Below are 15,707 nucleotides of genomic sequence, written 5' to 3'. Positions count from 1 at the left end.
CAAACAAGAGAGAACACGATTATGACACAACTTAATCATTTTAATCATTAACATGTATATATATGGATTTACACTCTGTTCATAGCTGTTTCTATTTGCTTTATGTCGTTTTGTACATATACTGTGCGTGCAAGGCTAAGAGCATCATGAGGGTGAAAATAAACTCTCCCCCAAGATGAGATGGAGGCTCAGGTCGCTGACAGCAAGTCTGAATAAAGCACACCATTCATCACAGCCACCCTGAGAGTTTGATCGACCAAACACACTCCTGTTGCTATCTCAGATAATGTCTGATCATATACTTGGATTCTATTCCAATAAATGTTTTTTGTGTGATAGGACATCATTACATGTGCGGTTGTGTAATGGACGGTTGAACCTCAATGGATTTGAATGTCACATGCTGATTTGAGTCAACAGATACATGCAGAACATTAGTGACCCATGTGCGATTGTTAAAAGGTGGATATAAAGACATCTTAACGAGTCAAGACACATTTCATCCCATGGATGGCATAATGGGACTAAAAATTGTGTAATGGATATGAATTTGACATCATTTTCAATGTAAACAAATTGTGATTCTTTCATTGGATGAACTATATTTTTATAAAGATGTTGGGTTCACCTCAATTCTTTGTAGCAAGAGCATAATTTGTATGAAAAACTCTGAGGCAATGTGACAACCTTAAGCTTTAGATAGCCGGGCATTTGCCTTGTTTCAAACCTCCTAGTTACAACGTTACAATTTATTTTCTGAGCAAGTTGAAGTTCTTGTGCTGTTGCGCTGAATGAATGATTCCCCTGCTGGAAAAAAAGCCAGTCTTCAACTTCAGTTGACAAAAATCATTTTACCATGCCAAATATGGTGAGAGGACTATTAAACCGAATTGTGGATTGACTGACTGAACTGGACCTTGAGTTTAGCGGTTGGCCCTTTTATAAAAAAGAAAATGGTATAAAACATGTATTGTTTGTTTGTCAATTGTTTTCTTAACATAGTATAAAGAATGACCTTAAACAGTTACAAGGAACTGTCATGGTGCACTGCTGAAGTCCTAAAGTAAAGTTAAATCTCTCCCCAGCAGCTGGATGGAGCTGGTCCATAAACAAAAATGGCTAATTCATTCATTCTTTTCTGCCCCCTACCAACCTGTCTCACATGCTCATTGATAGAGTGGTAAGAGAAGGAATATTAGACACATTTCTAACACTCAAATATGTTTGTAAATCATATTCTATTCTATATATCACATTCTCATTTGATATCATGTTTTATGTCATTACACTTTTAGTGTCCCGCACAAATTATCAAAATATTATCAAAATTCTTGTATATGAAATTACTTATCAATGAAGTGTTTCTGATTTGTATTCAAGCTCAAAACTACATTATGATGAACAAAAAAAACATGCCTTCTCTTTATCACTTCCTTCAACATGTATTTCTTAGTGAGCTGACTTGAATATGGCAAATACTTGTTCAACCAGAAATGGCATAGCTTGTAGCACAAACACAGGATCAGGATTAGCATGAGCACAATAAATCACAACATACAACTCGCTGGATAAAAGTATCATGACAAAGCCCTTTTGTGCTCACAACTTTAACACAAGGTCCCGTCCTATGAAACTTTATGTCATCATGTATGCCAGGTTCCTCGGGAGTTAGTATTTGCATATCTTTATGCAAGCAGGTAAGGAAGATAAGGAAGAGTATCAAGCTCAGTGGTATTAGTGAGCACTTCAATGACCATGCTTTACGTTCCGCAAAACAGATGACCAACGGTTGTTGGCTATCGCTAACACAGCTTCTGTCTGGACTAAAAATGTTGAGTGAAAGAATGTGAGAAAATAAGATCAACCTCCAAATCAAAATCACAATTAAACATGTCTATGCCTTTTTCCTGGAACTTGCTCATCTTGGGAAAAAGAATTCAAGAAAGCAAAGTGAAAAGTGAAAGAATCACCTCATAATGACAACATGTAGAAGCAGGTGATGTCAATCTGTCTTTGACATAATGATGAACTTCTCCTACAAACATTTTGTTAGACAAGCCGTTGCTTTAGTGGAGAGCATACAGAAAAGGCTTTGCCATCTGTGAGCTGAAGCTAGCTGTGTGCCGTCTCAAATGCCACATTATTGGAAACAACGTTGGTGCAACACCTCTGGCATGGGATCTAGTACACTTTCCAACTTCCTAATTTCACTGACGTCACAGACCTTTGGCTCCCCTCGCTCCCAGGTCTCCTGGTGTCAATCTGTGTATATATTATTCAGATGGAGGGGGCTCAGTTCTTTGGTCTGCTGACTTGGCCTTCATTGTGTGCTGTTTAGAGACTGCGTGTCCTCCCTCCACATCAGCCGTGGCCGGTGACGTGCCAGGGCTCTGCTTCTTGTGGGACAGAGGGCTCACTCTGGGGTTTTCCGGCGATCGGGATTGCATTGTGCTCGGGCTCTTTTCTCCCGGTGGGGGGGACAACGTCAGTCTTTCGAAAGTTTGAAGCAATGGCAGGGCGCCTGGGCTCTTTTTCTCCCACGTGGCGGGAGAAGCAATCTTCTTCTCCAGGTTCTCGGTTACTGCTGGAGGCCTCTCAAGGATGGACCGAGCTGCTGTTGGACTCGCAAGTCCAGCTGTTGAAGTTTCTTGTAGAGCACGAGCTGCAGAGGAGGGATACCCTGAGCCCAGGGTCTCCTCCTCACAACTCGTCCTTCCTGGCTCTGCCTTCAGATCTTCCTTCCTGTCTTCAGTTGTCTGTTTCCCCATGTCACCAGCTGGATGGATGAAGAACAAAAGAAAATCAAAGAATCAAAGAATAAATAATTTCAATTATTTGAACTATAAACACCTCTCTCACCATCTTGAGCTCCTTTGGCTTCCTGCCTTCTAGATGAATCTTCTGTGCAGGTGAGCAGGTCTCCTCTGTTTCCACGGAAACGGATGGGGGATCTTTGTAACACTGCCTTCAGCTCTTTAGAGAGAGATGGAGACCAAAAAAGGAATATGAGAGTCTTTGACCAAGAGTTATTCTTTAATTTGTGAAAATATTTCTGTATGTATCTATTAACGAAATGTGTATTAATAAAATGTGTCCATTTGTTTCAGAATGATATAAAAGTGAAACAGATCTGGATCTTCTACTTGACTTTTGGATCCGATTCCGTCTAAGCTGCTTCATCAATCACTGTATCCTGCTGCAGAGACTAGAACATTTGATTGGTATTAAAGGAACTGCACGTTGGTTTAAATCCTATTTATCGGATCAATCCCAATGCTTGTAAATGGTGAATCCTCAAAGACCACCACTGATAGTCACGGAGTCCCACAAGGTTCTGTACTTGGACCAATTTGATTTACCCTGTATATGCTTCTTTTGGGCGAAGTTATCAGAAAACACAGCATAAACTTCAATTCTCTTCGACCCGGATATGTCCTTCAACTCTGAAATAAAGAAGACACCAAGGACTGCCTTTTTTCATCTACGGAATATGTCGAAGATCAGGAACTTCCTGTTTCAAAGTGAAAAACTAGTCGATGCATTTGTTACTTCTAGACTGGATTACTGTAATTCTTTGTTATCAGGCTGCTCTTGTAAATCGCTTAAACCTCTCCAGTTGATTCAGAATGCTGCAGCACGTGTATTAACAAGAAGTAAGAAATGGGATCATATAACTCCTGTATTAACTTCTCTGCACTGACTTCCTGTCAAATCAAGAATAGAATTTAAGGTACTTCTCCTCACCTACAAGGCACTTGCTGGTGAGGCACCGTCTTATCTTAAAGAGCTTGTTACACCGTATTGCCCTACAAGGCATCTGCGCTCGATAGATGGTGGGCTACTTGTGGTTCCTAGAGTTTAAAAAAATAGGATGGGGGCAGAGCCTTCAGTTATCAAGCTCCTCTTTTGTGGAACCAGCTTCTACTTTCAGTCCGGGGGGCAGACTCGGTCAGCTCATTTAAGATAAAGCTTAAAACGTTCGTCTTTGATACCTCTTATTGTTAGGGCTAGATCAGGTTAGCCTAGGCCAGCCCTTAGTTAAGCTGCTCTAGGCTTAGACTGCCGGGGGACTTCTTAGGACACGCCAAGCTCCTCTCTCTTTCTTACTCTCTCCTTTTACAGTAATTAACGTTTTATTATTGCACATCACTAATTCAGCTTCGTCTCTCGGAATTTGTTCTGCTTTCTCGCTGTGCAGGTCTCTGTAGATCATGGTTCCGTCTAGACCCTAATCCTGACTCCTGCCTGGTCCACCCACACCTACCGCATCTAACACCATTGATATTCCCATTTCTATTACTTTAAACATTCATGTGCTTCACCAACTTGGTTTATTCAGTATTAGGAGTGCTCTCACAGGTTTCCATAGATTATGGTTCTATCTGGACCATGTTCCTGCCTCCTGCAATGACCCTGCTGATACCTTCTACAGCTATCATCATTATTACTATATTAATCATATTACAATTACTGTGATCAGAAACTAACATTACCCTTTCCTCCCCACAGAAGCTTTTGTGGATGGTGGTGGTTGTCCCTGCAGTGGCCCTGCACCTGGCTTACTATTTGTATCATTTCTGTTAGAGGAATTGAATGTATTGTACATCTTTTACATTGTTGATTCTGTACACATGACATCCATTGCAGTCTGTCCATCCCGGGAGAGGGATCCTCCTCTGACGTTCTCCCTAAGGTTTCTTCCCTTTTTTCCCCATCGAAGGGTTTTTTCATTTTTTGGGGAGTTTTTCCTGTGCCGATGTGAGGGTTTTCGGGACAGAGGATGTTGCATGTGTACAGACTGTAAAGCCCTCTGAGGCTAATTTGTCATTTGTGATTTTGGGCTATACAAAATAAAATGAATTGAATTGAATTGAATAGTTATGAAGACAAACTATTCATGCTATGTTATATTCACTCATTGAGGCATAAAGCTAAATGTTTCTACATAGAATGCATTGGAATGTGAGGGAGAGATAAGACAGAGAGGTTTCAGGTTACTGCAGCAGATTCATACTTGGATGTGAAGAAGATGAACACTTTGAAGGAGAAGCCAATGACATTTAAATGCATCCAAAAGACAACCCCCCTCAGGAGATTTCAAAGGACCAAACTGGGAGAAGAACTGTTAGAATTTTCCTACAGCCACTTTGATAAGTCACCTTTGACTTGGTCAGAGAGTTCTCTATTTTGCGAAATACAGCAATGTTCACATTGTATTTCACTTTGTAAATTGTATTCCTTATCACTTTGTTTAGTTATTAAATACTTTTTGATTTTTAAAATTCGAGCCAGGTAACTTTTGATTCATCGTAGTGTGATCTCCCTCAAGGGGCCTTCAGAACCCTAACAATAGATGCCACCATAATAAGACTGGAAGAAGAAGATGACCAGCAGCAACAGCAGAGATATTGAGGTTTAGTTAAATAACATTTGACAAAGTTATCATGTTGTTACCCATAGCATCACTACTGGTCCAAATGAAAATGGGCTCAATTAAAAATCCAATCATTATCAAAATATGATCTAAAAAAATTATTAAATATTTTAATATATTAAAATTATGTTTACATTATGTTGTAATGTAAAGGTTTGCATAGGCAAACAAATGTAAACAAAACCATACATTTTCTAATCTTCTAAACTTCTGCCGTAGTCAATCAGACTTTCTCCCAGATTAAATTTTAGCAAAAACAGACATTTGAATATAACTATTAACCTTTTATAAACGTATGGTTTGATCTTAAATTGTTTTATATTCCTGACCTTAGTGTTATGCTTCTAGGAATTCAATGTTACCAGCATTTTGTCAGATTCCTAATGTCTTTAATAAATAATAAGGCAAAGCCTCACCTTGTGTCATAGCCAGAGCGTCCTCATGGACGGACACAGCTCTGCGTTGTGGGGGGGGCTTCATGTGTTGCCGTGTCTTAGGTAGACTCTCTGGGGGTACACACACATTCAATATGTTAAATTGACTTCTCTTCAGCAACTAAAACTGAATTTAAACTTTTAAGTTCAACTTAAAAAAGAAAAAGAAATTATGAGTTGTTCAATATGGGGTTCTTATCATAGACTACCATTAGCCTCCTCCTCTCCCTCACTCTTTCCATTAAAACCTTAAAGTTTGGATGGACCATCTGGATTGACAAGTACCGTCGGTCACCGACTGTGCTTTCTCAGAACGATCCTGTGCGCCGGGACATCTCCATGGAGACGGGGATTGATGAAGCAGCTCTGTCCTGGAGGAGGGAGCCAAGTCGGCACCCTGGGGACGCTCCTGACTCCCATTCTGGGGATGAGGACCAGAGGGAGCTCAGTGGACTGTGACTTAGCAACATGGACATGAGCATGTGGAGTCTAATCCAACAATGCTGCAAGCATTAGAGTAGTAGAGCATTAGAGTTTAACTTAACTTTCCTTTTGCATACATTTTGAGGACCAAAAACTAATTAAATCGTTGAAAAGTTTGGTTAGCAGCTTCTCATAGGAACCACTAAAAAAACAAAAACATAAATTGTTGCATTGTTTAAAGTGTTGTGTATCATAAATAGTTAGTCATGTATCAATATTGCCAATCTGCTTTATGCCCAAACCAACAACTAAAAACATATTGAAATTGCTTGAGAGCAGTATTCTATATTCCACCACGGTACCTTCTGAACTCCCTTCACCAGGGCTTTTTTGCAATCCTAGCTGCATAAGGTTTACATTTATGAATATTTATAGAGCTGACATTTCTATCCTACTTAAGGTTTTCCATATTTGCTTTAACAAAATATAATCTCATCATCTCATTAATTTATATCAAAGTTAATTCAATTACGAAATGACTACGTTTTCACTTAATACCTCCTAGTAACCTGCATGTTGGTCATTAACTGGAAACAAAAATGCATCACCCTGTCCATTGCATGCAACAGTGGTTTCCTAAACCTTTTCTGTTAGGGCCCCTTCCAGGATTTAGGGGCTGCACCGCCACCCCCCTGTTCCACTGTTTTTAATTTATTGCATTATAATAAAAAAAACTCTATATAAATAAGAAGGTAGGAACAGTGCATGTATATTTCCACATTTAACAGAACATTTTTGTCTGTTTTTCACTGTCCCGCTATCTACCTCTCTCCCTCTTCCTCTCCTTCTCCTTCTCTCTCTCCCTCCATATTTTTTGTCCCCCTCTCTCTTTCTCTTCTTCTCTCTGCCTTTTTGCTGCACTCCGCTGGTACCCTGAGTTGCCCTGGGGGCCGTGGTTCAAACTCAACGCATGTCAAGTCCTCTTATTGGCTTTGTACTTTTTTTCTTTTTTACTGCCAGTTTTGGAACCATTGGTTTAATCTCCCCGATTAGCTGCTCCAAGATCTGCCCATTGTAGTCCGCTCCACCTCAATGACTTACAAGCATTGAGATCCCTTCGTTGTCCTGATCAAGTCGTCTCTACTCTTTGATCCTGCTACTTCCCCAAACAAATAAATGGTGGTTAAAGATTTTCCTTTCCCTTTTGTTAAGTTACGCAGAAACTTTCAGTATTTTTGTAAGGTTTAAAGCACCATTTCTAAAACAAGGGCATACGTTGATAAACACAACAAATAGAAAAATATGCATAAAAATATGCATAAATTAAAATGAATAAAATAAAATGTCTAAAATCAGAAGGCAATGACTTCAAAACTAGTCAAGCTCTTCTTAAAACAACTTCAGACACCAAATAATTGATTCAGTAATAACACAGCTGTAAATAAAGACCATGAACACTGCAGCAATGTGTTTAATCTGAATCCTTATTATAGTACCACACAACAACAATCAAAGATAATTGTTGTAAATCTAATACGTTGTTGGCTCTTCACAGCATGAAGTAAACCTGAATCCTGGGTGTGGTGTTCAAGGTTGTTTCTAAGAAATGAGATCACAAGTTGTTTTTTTACAGGTGCATTCTGGGTGCAGGGGATTGAAAATAGATTTGCAATCAATGGCAGAGTTCAGCAGCATTCACTGGTTTTTAGTTTGATGAATGTGTCTAAAGCAGATTGCTGTATTTTTCTTCAGCAGATGTGTTCTGTAGGTGACAATCAAGAAACTTGCACACTAAAAAGTCCTCAAGAGGTGAGAAGGAGAGATCAGAGAGTTGTATTTGTGAAACAAATATCTATTGGCATGGAATGCAAACATTCAAACGTTTGGAAATGATCTCCTGGTGGAAAAAGGAAATTGACACAGATAAAGACGACGATAGAAAAAAAAAGTTATTACTGTAATTTGGCCATCAACAAATAATGAGACTCCCCCTATCGCCCTTCTCCTTCCACCGACTAAACTTAACCAAAGACAAGCATTATCTCCACGTCTATGCCCGACACCACCTGACCACCATAAATAACCAAAAACAATACATGGCTAATGTAATTACACAAAAGACAGTGAACGTTTGCGGATGATATTATTAAAGTCAATCAGGTGACTGAGCGCTTTGTTACCTGTGCTGTGGCCTCCGTTGGCCCGCCGTCATGAAGGTGCGCTCTGAGCTGGACTCTCCCCGCCGAGCTCCTGGCACGAGAGGAGGACCCGGCAGGAGAAGCCGGGCCGGGAAGCGGAGGCTTGGCCTTCACAGCAGGTTTGGGCGGCAGGGCCCCGGTGGGGCGCTCAGAGAGAACGGGCTTCAGAGGAAGGGGAGAGTCGGGGCGGGTAGTGTCCAGCGCTCTCATAGGATGCCTGGGTTCTGCTGGAAACAAGGTTCAAAAATGGGGGGCTCAGGAAATAGTTTTAATTATTTATAAATTGAATAAAAAAAGATCTTTAAAGAAATCATTTCCCATGTTATTGAATTATATTAAAACATCAACGTTTTATGTATTAGTTATGCGTTATGTATTAATAGTACACAAAGAAGTAAAATAAACTCCTACAATATATTTTTAGTTTGTATCGTAGTTTTCTTCTTTTGTTTTAGAAGTCAAATATAACATCATTTGTCCAATGTTTACCTAAAGAGCAATATTCTCTCCTTGTGTCTCGCCTTAAAATGGGTTCAGTAATTCCCTAAAACATTCTCTCACTGCAGCAATAATATACAACATGTGTATTAACGTTAATGAAGAAACATTTTAGTTTATCCAGATACAGTAGGGTGATAGAGTAAATATGTACCTGATGAAGTGGACATGGTTCTTGGCTTCATGTACGTGGGAGGAGGGACAGGTTTTTCCAGGATAGCACCTGAGGACAAACATGGAGTAAATTTAAATCCAAGTTGTACATGTAATAAGGTCTGTGAGTGGTCAACTTAACTGAAGTTGCATATTTAGGTCAACGTAAACATCATCAGAATAAAAAATATTTCATAAAAAGTAGATTATTACATTACATAATTACATGTTTCACTTAGTTATCCTTAGAATTACCACAACAGCTGGCACAAGTTAAACTTGAAATGCATTTCTTATACTCTTTAACTCAGTGGTTCTCAACTGGGACCCACCATCACCCCTTAATGACAAGCGACCCAAATCGATCGATCAACGGGGGGGGGGGAGCTAGCGGATTTCTTTGCGGCGCCAGTCTAATCTTTTCCTGTTGTAATTGCCGCGCTTGAGAGAAAACATGGACGGAAGAGCCGGCAAAAAACACCGACACTCTGTTGCATTAGAAAAAGTCCCTTCAAAATAAACACTGGATGAATTAAAAAATATATATATATTATTTTTATTTTAACATGCAACGGCCCGCGACCCACTAAAAACACGACCCACCAGTTGAGAATCACTGCTTTAACTCAATCTTTCAGTGTTAATAATTGAAGATTATACGATTTGTGTTCTTAAAAATGATGGTGGTATTTAAAAGCGTTATCTGTTAGTTTTTAGATATATACTGTATGAAATGATCTGACTGAAACATAAAATGATTGATGTAAACAAACCACTCACCTTCAGAGTTGGCCTTTCTCAGTTCCTCCTCTTTATTCTACAGCAAAACAGACATTATGAAGATTGATCAATAACCTGCTGGGGCACTATTGATGTCTGGATCTTCTTCTTGTTAAAACAACACATCTCAAATATATCAGGAATCAGGAATCGTTTATTGCCATAATATGTCAGACATACATGGAATTTGACTTGGCGGTTGGTGCATGACAGCAGACAGTACAATAATGGACATGCAATCCAGAGAAAGTCTGTGCAGAAACAGTTTCTGCTAAACCAGTCAATCGTCCGATCCGATGTAGCAAAGAGTCGGCACAATGTAAAAATAACCGATTTTCTCACTGGTGGTCTTATTTTTTTACTTAAAAAGATTCATTGGGGGCATACATTTTAAACTGAGAACTGTTTTATAATTAGCTAAATTTTCCCCACACCGACTTTAAACTCAAATGCTGCTTCTAATCCTCCTTTGTACCAGCTGTAGTCTTGTGTACACAGCAGGTAAAGGTCAGAGCTGAAGCATGAAGAAGGTCAGAAGACTGTGAAGGAAGTCTTCATCTTACTGCGTGTGTTTTTGACGTCCTGTCAGTGATGTCACAGTGTTATTAACTTGAGTATGGTGTTATTACAGACCAGATGTATGGTTTTTAAACTCATTACTGCAGTAAACATGTTCAACTCCAGTTTCAAGTCTCATTTGATAGAGCAGGATGTTGATTTTGTAAATAATACTCTAATTAGAGTCAAATGGACCATGAACGGAAGCATAAATTTGGGGTTGGCTTACAGTGATTGTACCCCAGGGCCGGAGGACTAATACCACGGGACCCTTTTTTACTCCTCTGGGGAAGCAAACGTTTGCCATTACAAAAAGTTGTTTCTCGCGCTCCACGATTGACGGACTCGTGGTGGCAGGAGACAATTAAAGGTCGCCAAGTCACCAATTTGTTTGTGGACTGTGATTGGAAAGCCTCAAGTTTGACATTTTGACCGTTGCCATCTGTTTTTCTTTTGTCTGTATAACTGATGACTGTAAAATTACATTTCATGGGTTCAGCCCATACAGGTAAAATGCTGCTTTTTAAAATTAAAAAATAGAACTGATAGGGGACAGAAAGAACTAACTCACTAACTAATGTGTTACTTTTCACCACTTTGCAACATTTTAAACACATAGACAGACTAAATGTACCCCCCCCCCCCACCCACACACACACACACACACACACACTTTCTACCTGGCTTGCCTTGGTTTCGGCTGGTGGAGTTTTGGCCACGCCCATCCTATGTAGCATCACCTGAAGTCTCTGTTCAAAACTAGATGTGCTCTCAGACGCATATTTCTGGAGGACGATACATAGATATTAAACATGAATTTACACACACACACACACTGAAAACTGGGTAGTGTAAGAACCACACTGTTGCTATGGTATCTATGTTATTGTTGTGTTATGTGTAATTTCAACACATAAAACACAATAATTTCCATCCATTGCAGCATGAAAATGTAGTCTAGACTTGCAGAACACTATCCATAATTTTACATGTTGGAGCAGACCCAAAGATCAGTTCTGCTCCAAAAATCTGGAACAAACTCCCAGAAGGCTGCAGGTCTGCTGAGACTCTCAGCGGCTTCAAATTAAGACTGAAGATTTTTCTGTTTGCTTCTGCCTTTAATTAAACTAGACTCAAGGATGGAGTGGATGTTATTTACTATTCATTTCGTTAACTGCATGGCAACTTTCATTCCGTTTTAAGCTTGTTTATTGTTGTGATGTCTGTTTTTAATGTTTCAATTAATGTTTAATTTACTTCTCTCTTTCCCATGATGCCAAGTGCTCTCCCTGTCATTGCCTCAGATCTTTGGTGCAGATCAAGCGCCTGTATCTGAATGTCTCTAATTCAGTGCCTGGTTCCCAGCAAAACCTAAGAATTGCCCGAGCCTTCTTTGATGAGATGACCCGACTGTGAGTGCGTTCAGAGCATCATCAAACTGACCTTATGTCTGCCATCCTTGTCCTCAGGCTCTAATCCCGTCAGCAGTATGAGACTCTGGCTCTTGCCCTCTCTCAGTGACCTCTTGGTTACCTTCAATCTCCTCTCTCCATACGCAGTCCCTGCCAACTTCATCTCCTTCATCTGCACATCGGTCCTCTCCTGCTCCGTTAGAGGGGAGGTGACCAGGGGACTATGGGTGTGACCTGCCTCTTCTTGCAGGTTGGAAAGTGTTGTGGCGGTGGCGTCGGGGCTCATGGTGTCGGTGGGGAAGGAAGAGGAAGTAGTCTCACTGGAAGCCGTCGGCGTGGTTAATGTCGTGGCAGGCGGCATCATTCCCCTGGCATCGCCTGCAAGATGTTGGCCGGTGGCGTAGATTCCTTCTGTGGTGGCGGCATCATTAGAAACGTTAGCATCCTCCACTGACCTTGCCCCTCTCCCCTTTTCTCTCTCCCTCTCCCTTTCTTTAGCCTCGCGAAGGGGTCGAATGAGGTCTGCAATGGAGGTCCTTTTGACCTTCACCCCCTCTCCTCCTCCTCCTCCCTCTCCCCCTCCTGCCTTGCTGGCTCGGCCGGCCCGAGACCTCTTGAAGGCAAAGAAGTCGCCAAACTTTTTCTTGATGTTTTTGTTGGGAAGTGTGGTGTTGGTGTTCGGGACAGAAGAGAGGGTGGGGGAAGTGGAGGATGTAGAGAGGAGTGAAACATCAGTGGATGTGAGGGATATGTCAATATGTGGAAAGGAGGGAGAGAGGACAGTGGAGGTGGTGGTGGTGGAGGGGGTGATATTGTCAGACGAAGAGGAAAGGGGGGTTGATGCTGAGGGGGTGGAGCTTGATTCTGAGGGAGTGGCTGGGGCAGGGATTGACTCCTCCCACCGGCCTTTTCTGCAGCAGGGAGACAGCAGAAAGAGCAACAGACAAGAAGAGACACTCAGTACTACAATAACTGCTATAGGACTCAAGACACATGCTGCTTCAGGTACACATCAACAAGGGTCATGCAAACAGCCCACAGTGCAAAAACATCTCTGAGTGAGCACTACTTCCTGCTTCAGTAGAGGCCTGCCACGGAGATGTGGGCCAGTTGGTTAGTCTGACGACCCTTTGGTCTGCAGCACAATATCTGCCACAATAGCAATGGGCTTCCTTCCTGTTTTGCAGCCAGTAAATGTTACAGGGCTGGTTAGTGAGTTAGTTAGTTGTGTTTGTGAGAGGGAGGGGGGTCATTATATTTACATAATGAGACTGGTGTTTCCTCCCAACTATTCGTCCTTGCATCATCATTGTCGGGTAAACTATCCCCAATGTTGTATAAAGACCATAAATATGCAGGAAGATATGCTGCTATTTTAGCTGCTGCCTGCACTGTTTGAGGATGGAACAGTTTCAGGCTTCAAATCATGTTTTCTCCCTACTTACATTAGAAGATTATGATTTGGGGAGTGAATTCTGTGCTGATGCTTTTGCTTGGTGGCTGTTGTTGACAAAGGGTGAAGTAGAAAATGCTGAGATGAACGCCAATAGCAGGACATTTAGAAGTAATCAATGCTCATACTTTAAGTGTGACACTTCATACTACATTGGGTGTGATTACACTACACACACTGTATTTCATTTAGGAACTATGTTAGAAAGCAGGTCAGGTAAACCTGAATTAATAAACATGAGGGTTACCATCCCTAGACAACTTGTGTAATGAGTTATGTGATGATGCTTGAACCACTAATGAAGATACTGTTGGAAAAAGCAAATGTGGAACCATTTTGATTGTCACATAGTGAGTTTACTACTTCTAGACACTGCTATAGAGTCAAAAGGACATCAAGTGGATAGGGTCACAGTGAAAAGCAAATTAATGCATTCCCAGTGTGCAACTTATATATATATAACCATATGAAGAAATACAACCACCTTAATCACTCTGTGTTTAGTGAACTGAAACAGAAAACTCACACAAGGTATGTATGTTTATGTGGTATTAAACTGAACGGACGAGGGATTTGTTAAACACTATAAAACATTCAGCATGCGTTCTATACATAGAGGAACAGGGACACACACACACAATACACATTTGTTTCTTTAGTTTTCCAGAGAGGTTTTGCCTTCCTGATTAAACAAAATACAAACGATATAAGAAGACGCTATATGCTCACCTATCAATGAATATTGATTATTAAAAGGGTCAAAAATGAATTCAATTCAAATCTTTCCATTGCTTACTCTGACGCTTACTAAAGATTCTTAAACTCAAGGTGTGTTTTGTTACTATGAAAAACCGGCACTCGTGAGTGGTGGCAGGTTAATTAAATGCTATCAAAAATAGGACTTAAGAATCTTGCGGCACTCTTGACCCATTCCCAAGACAACTGATCTCAATTAGTAGATGTGGATATTTCATCCCCAGTATACTGCTGTTTTTATTGGAGAAAATGTGTTTGTGGTTCAGTTTGTAAGTGCATGTGCCTAACTCACAGTGCATGGTCAGGAATGATTTTCTTTGTGAAGAACTCCTCTACTCCTTCATCCACTCGGCCCATCGCTTCACTGGCCTCATTTTCCACCTTTGTACTCGGCTCCTTAAACAAAAATCACAACAAAATAGCATTCAGAATGCAGATATTGCATTGTGTGTGTGTGCAACAGCCAACATCATTATTACTTTGACGCCCCAAATTTCATCCACAAACGGGAATGTTTTTATTCAGTTGACAAGGAGCAAAGTTGTTATGTTGCTTAATATCAGTCATTAAGGACATAGCTTAAAGTTCTACATGTTTTAAAGGAATTAGCTAACATTTTAGAATAAACTGATTGTCAATGTAAGTTTTCCATCTTGTTAGAACAGGATTATTTTAAAATCCACTATGTTGTGATGGGTATTTCAGGGGTATGTCATGTCAAACAATACAATGAAACAGTACTTATACTACATAAATATTATTTATTCTAACATAAATCATCACCTTATATTCAGCTTGGAAGCCTAGCGACTGAGAGGTACTCCAGTGTGTGTCCAGGCAGTTCTAATAGACAAAAGACACACCGTCCAAACAATTAAAGGAAGCACACTGTTTGCCCCGCTACGCACTTAGCTGTACAATGGACGTTTAGTTTGCTGTTTTTAATCGCCTGTCTACAGAGTAGCTGATGTGGGTCATGCACTCTCCACAGCTGTGTTATCACTAGCTGTGGAGACACACAGAGGTGCACAATCACTCAGGGACACAAGCACAGACAGACACACACAAATGCGATCACATGATTTATCTAAGAATAAAAAAGCGGAATAAGTGTAACCGTTGTGATGAGTGCTGATAAATGGACCCGCTGAAGTTGCTATGGACTAAGCATTGACCGTTAGGATGTGTAAATAATATTTTAACTTCAACTTCAAATCCAAAAAGCAGAAAACGTATTAATGCCCGAGCACCCGACTATGTTCTTTTTGTTCCTGTTGTTCCTCTTTGGGTGCATTTTTAGGGAAGCCACCACCTAAGACTCTTTAGCCACCCATTCGAAGTTAGACCAACAACACCCCTTCCTCATGAAGTCCCATTTCCTTGAAATTGGATATTCGTCCGGCTACTTCAGTTCTACAAAAAATCTCTCAGATCCCCTCAAAATTGTGTATAACTTGTTGTTTAGAAGATATTGGCACATAACTTCCAAACCATTTAACCTAGCATCATCAAATTACATAATGGATTATACCCCGAAATTCAGCTCTTTGCCGTTGTTTGCGGTTTTCAGAATCTTCTTAGAGAACTTTATGCAATCAACTTCAAATC

The 15,707-nt window shown here is 40.5% G+C and overlaps 1 protein-coding gene across 1 annotated transcript in view; it reads right to left on the bottom strand.

Moving 5' to 3' along the window:
• Nucleotides 1-19: 19 nt before the first annotated feature.
• The window catches only part of LOC119195596 (uncharacterized), a 42,329-nt gene continuing 26,641 nt past the window's right edge, over nucleotides 20-15,707 (bottom strand). The window contains 11 exon segments of the mRNA XM_062562985.1: nucleotides 20-2,776; nucleotides 2,860-2,973; nucleotides 5,851-5,940; nucleotides 6,154-6,289; nucleotides 8,472-8,716; nucleotides 9,142-9,210; nucleotides 9,921-9,957; nucleotides 11,159-11,263; nucleotides 11,922-12,801; nucleotides 14,392-14,495; nucleotides 14,883-14,942. Coding sequence (XP_062418969.1) covers nucleotides 2,274-2,776; nucleotides 2,860-2,973; nucleotides 5,851-5,940; nucleotides 6,154-6,289; nucleotides 8,472-8,716; nucleotides 9,142-9,210; nucleotides 9,921-9,957; nucleotides 11,159-11,263; nucleotides 11,922-12,801; nucleotides 14,392-14,495; nucleotides 14,883-14,942 — 2,343 coding nt within the window. The 3' untranslated portion in view covers nucleotides 20-2,273.

This window comes from Pungitius pungitius, chromosome 6 (assembly GCF_949316345.1).
Source record: "Pungitius pungitius chromosome 6, fPunPun2.1, whole genome shotgun sequence".
In the NCBI taxonomy this organism is placed as follows: domain Eukaryota; kingdom Metazoa; phylum Chordata; class Actinopteri; order Perciformes; family Gasterosteidae; genus Pungitius; species Pungitius pungitius.
Note: the sequence above shows the minus strand (reverse complement) of the source record. Positions and strands in the feature narration are given on the sequence as shown.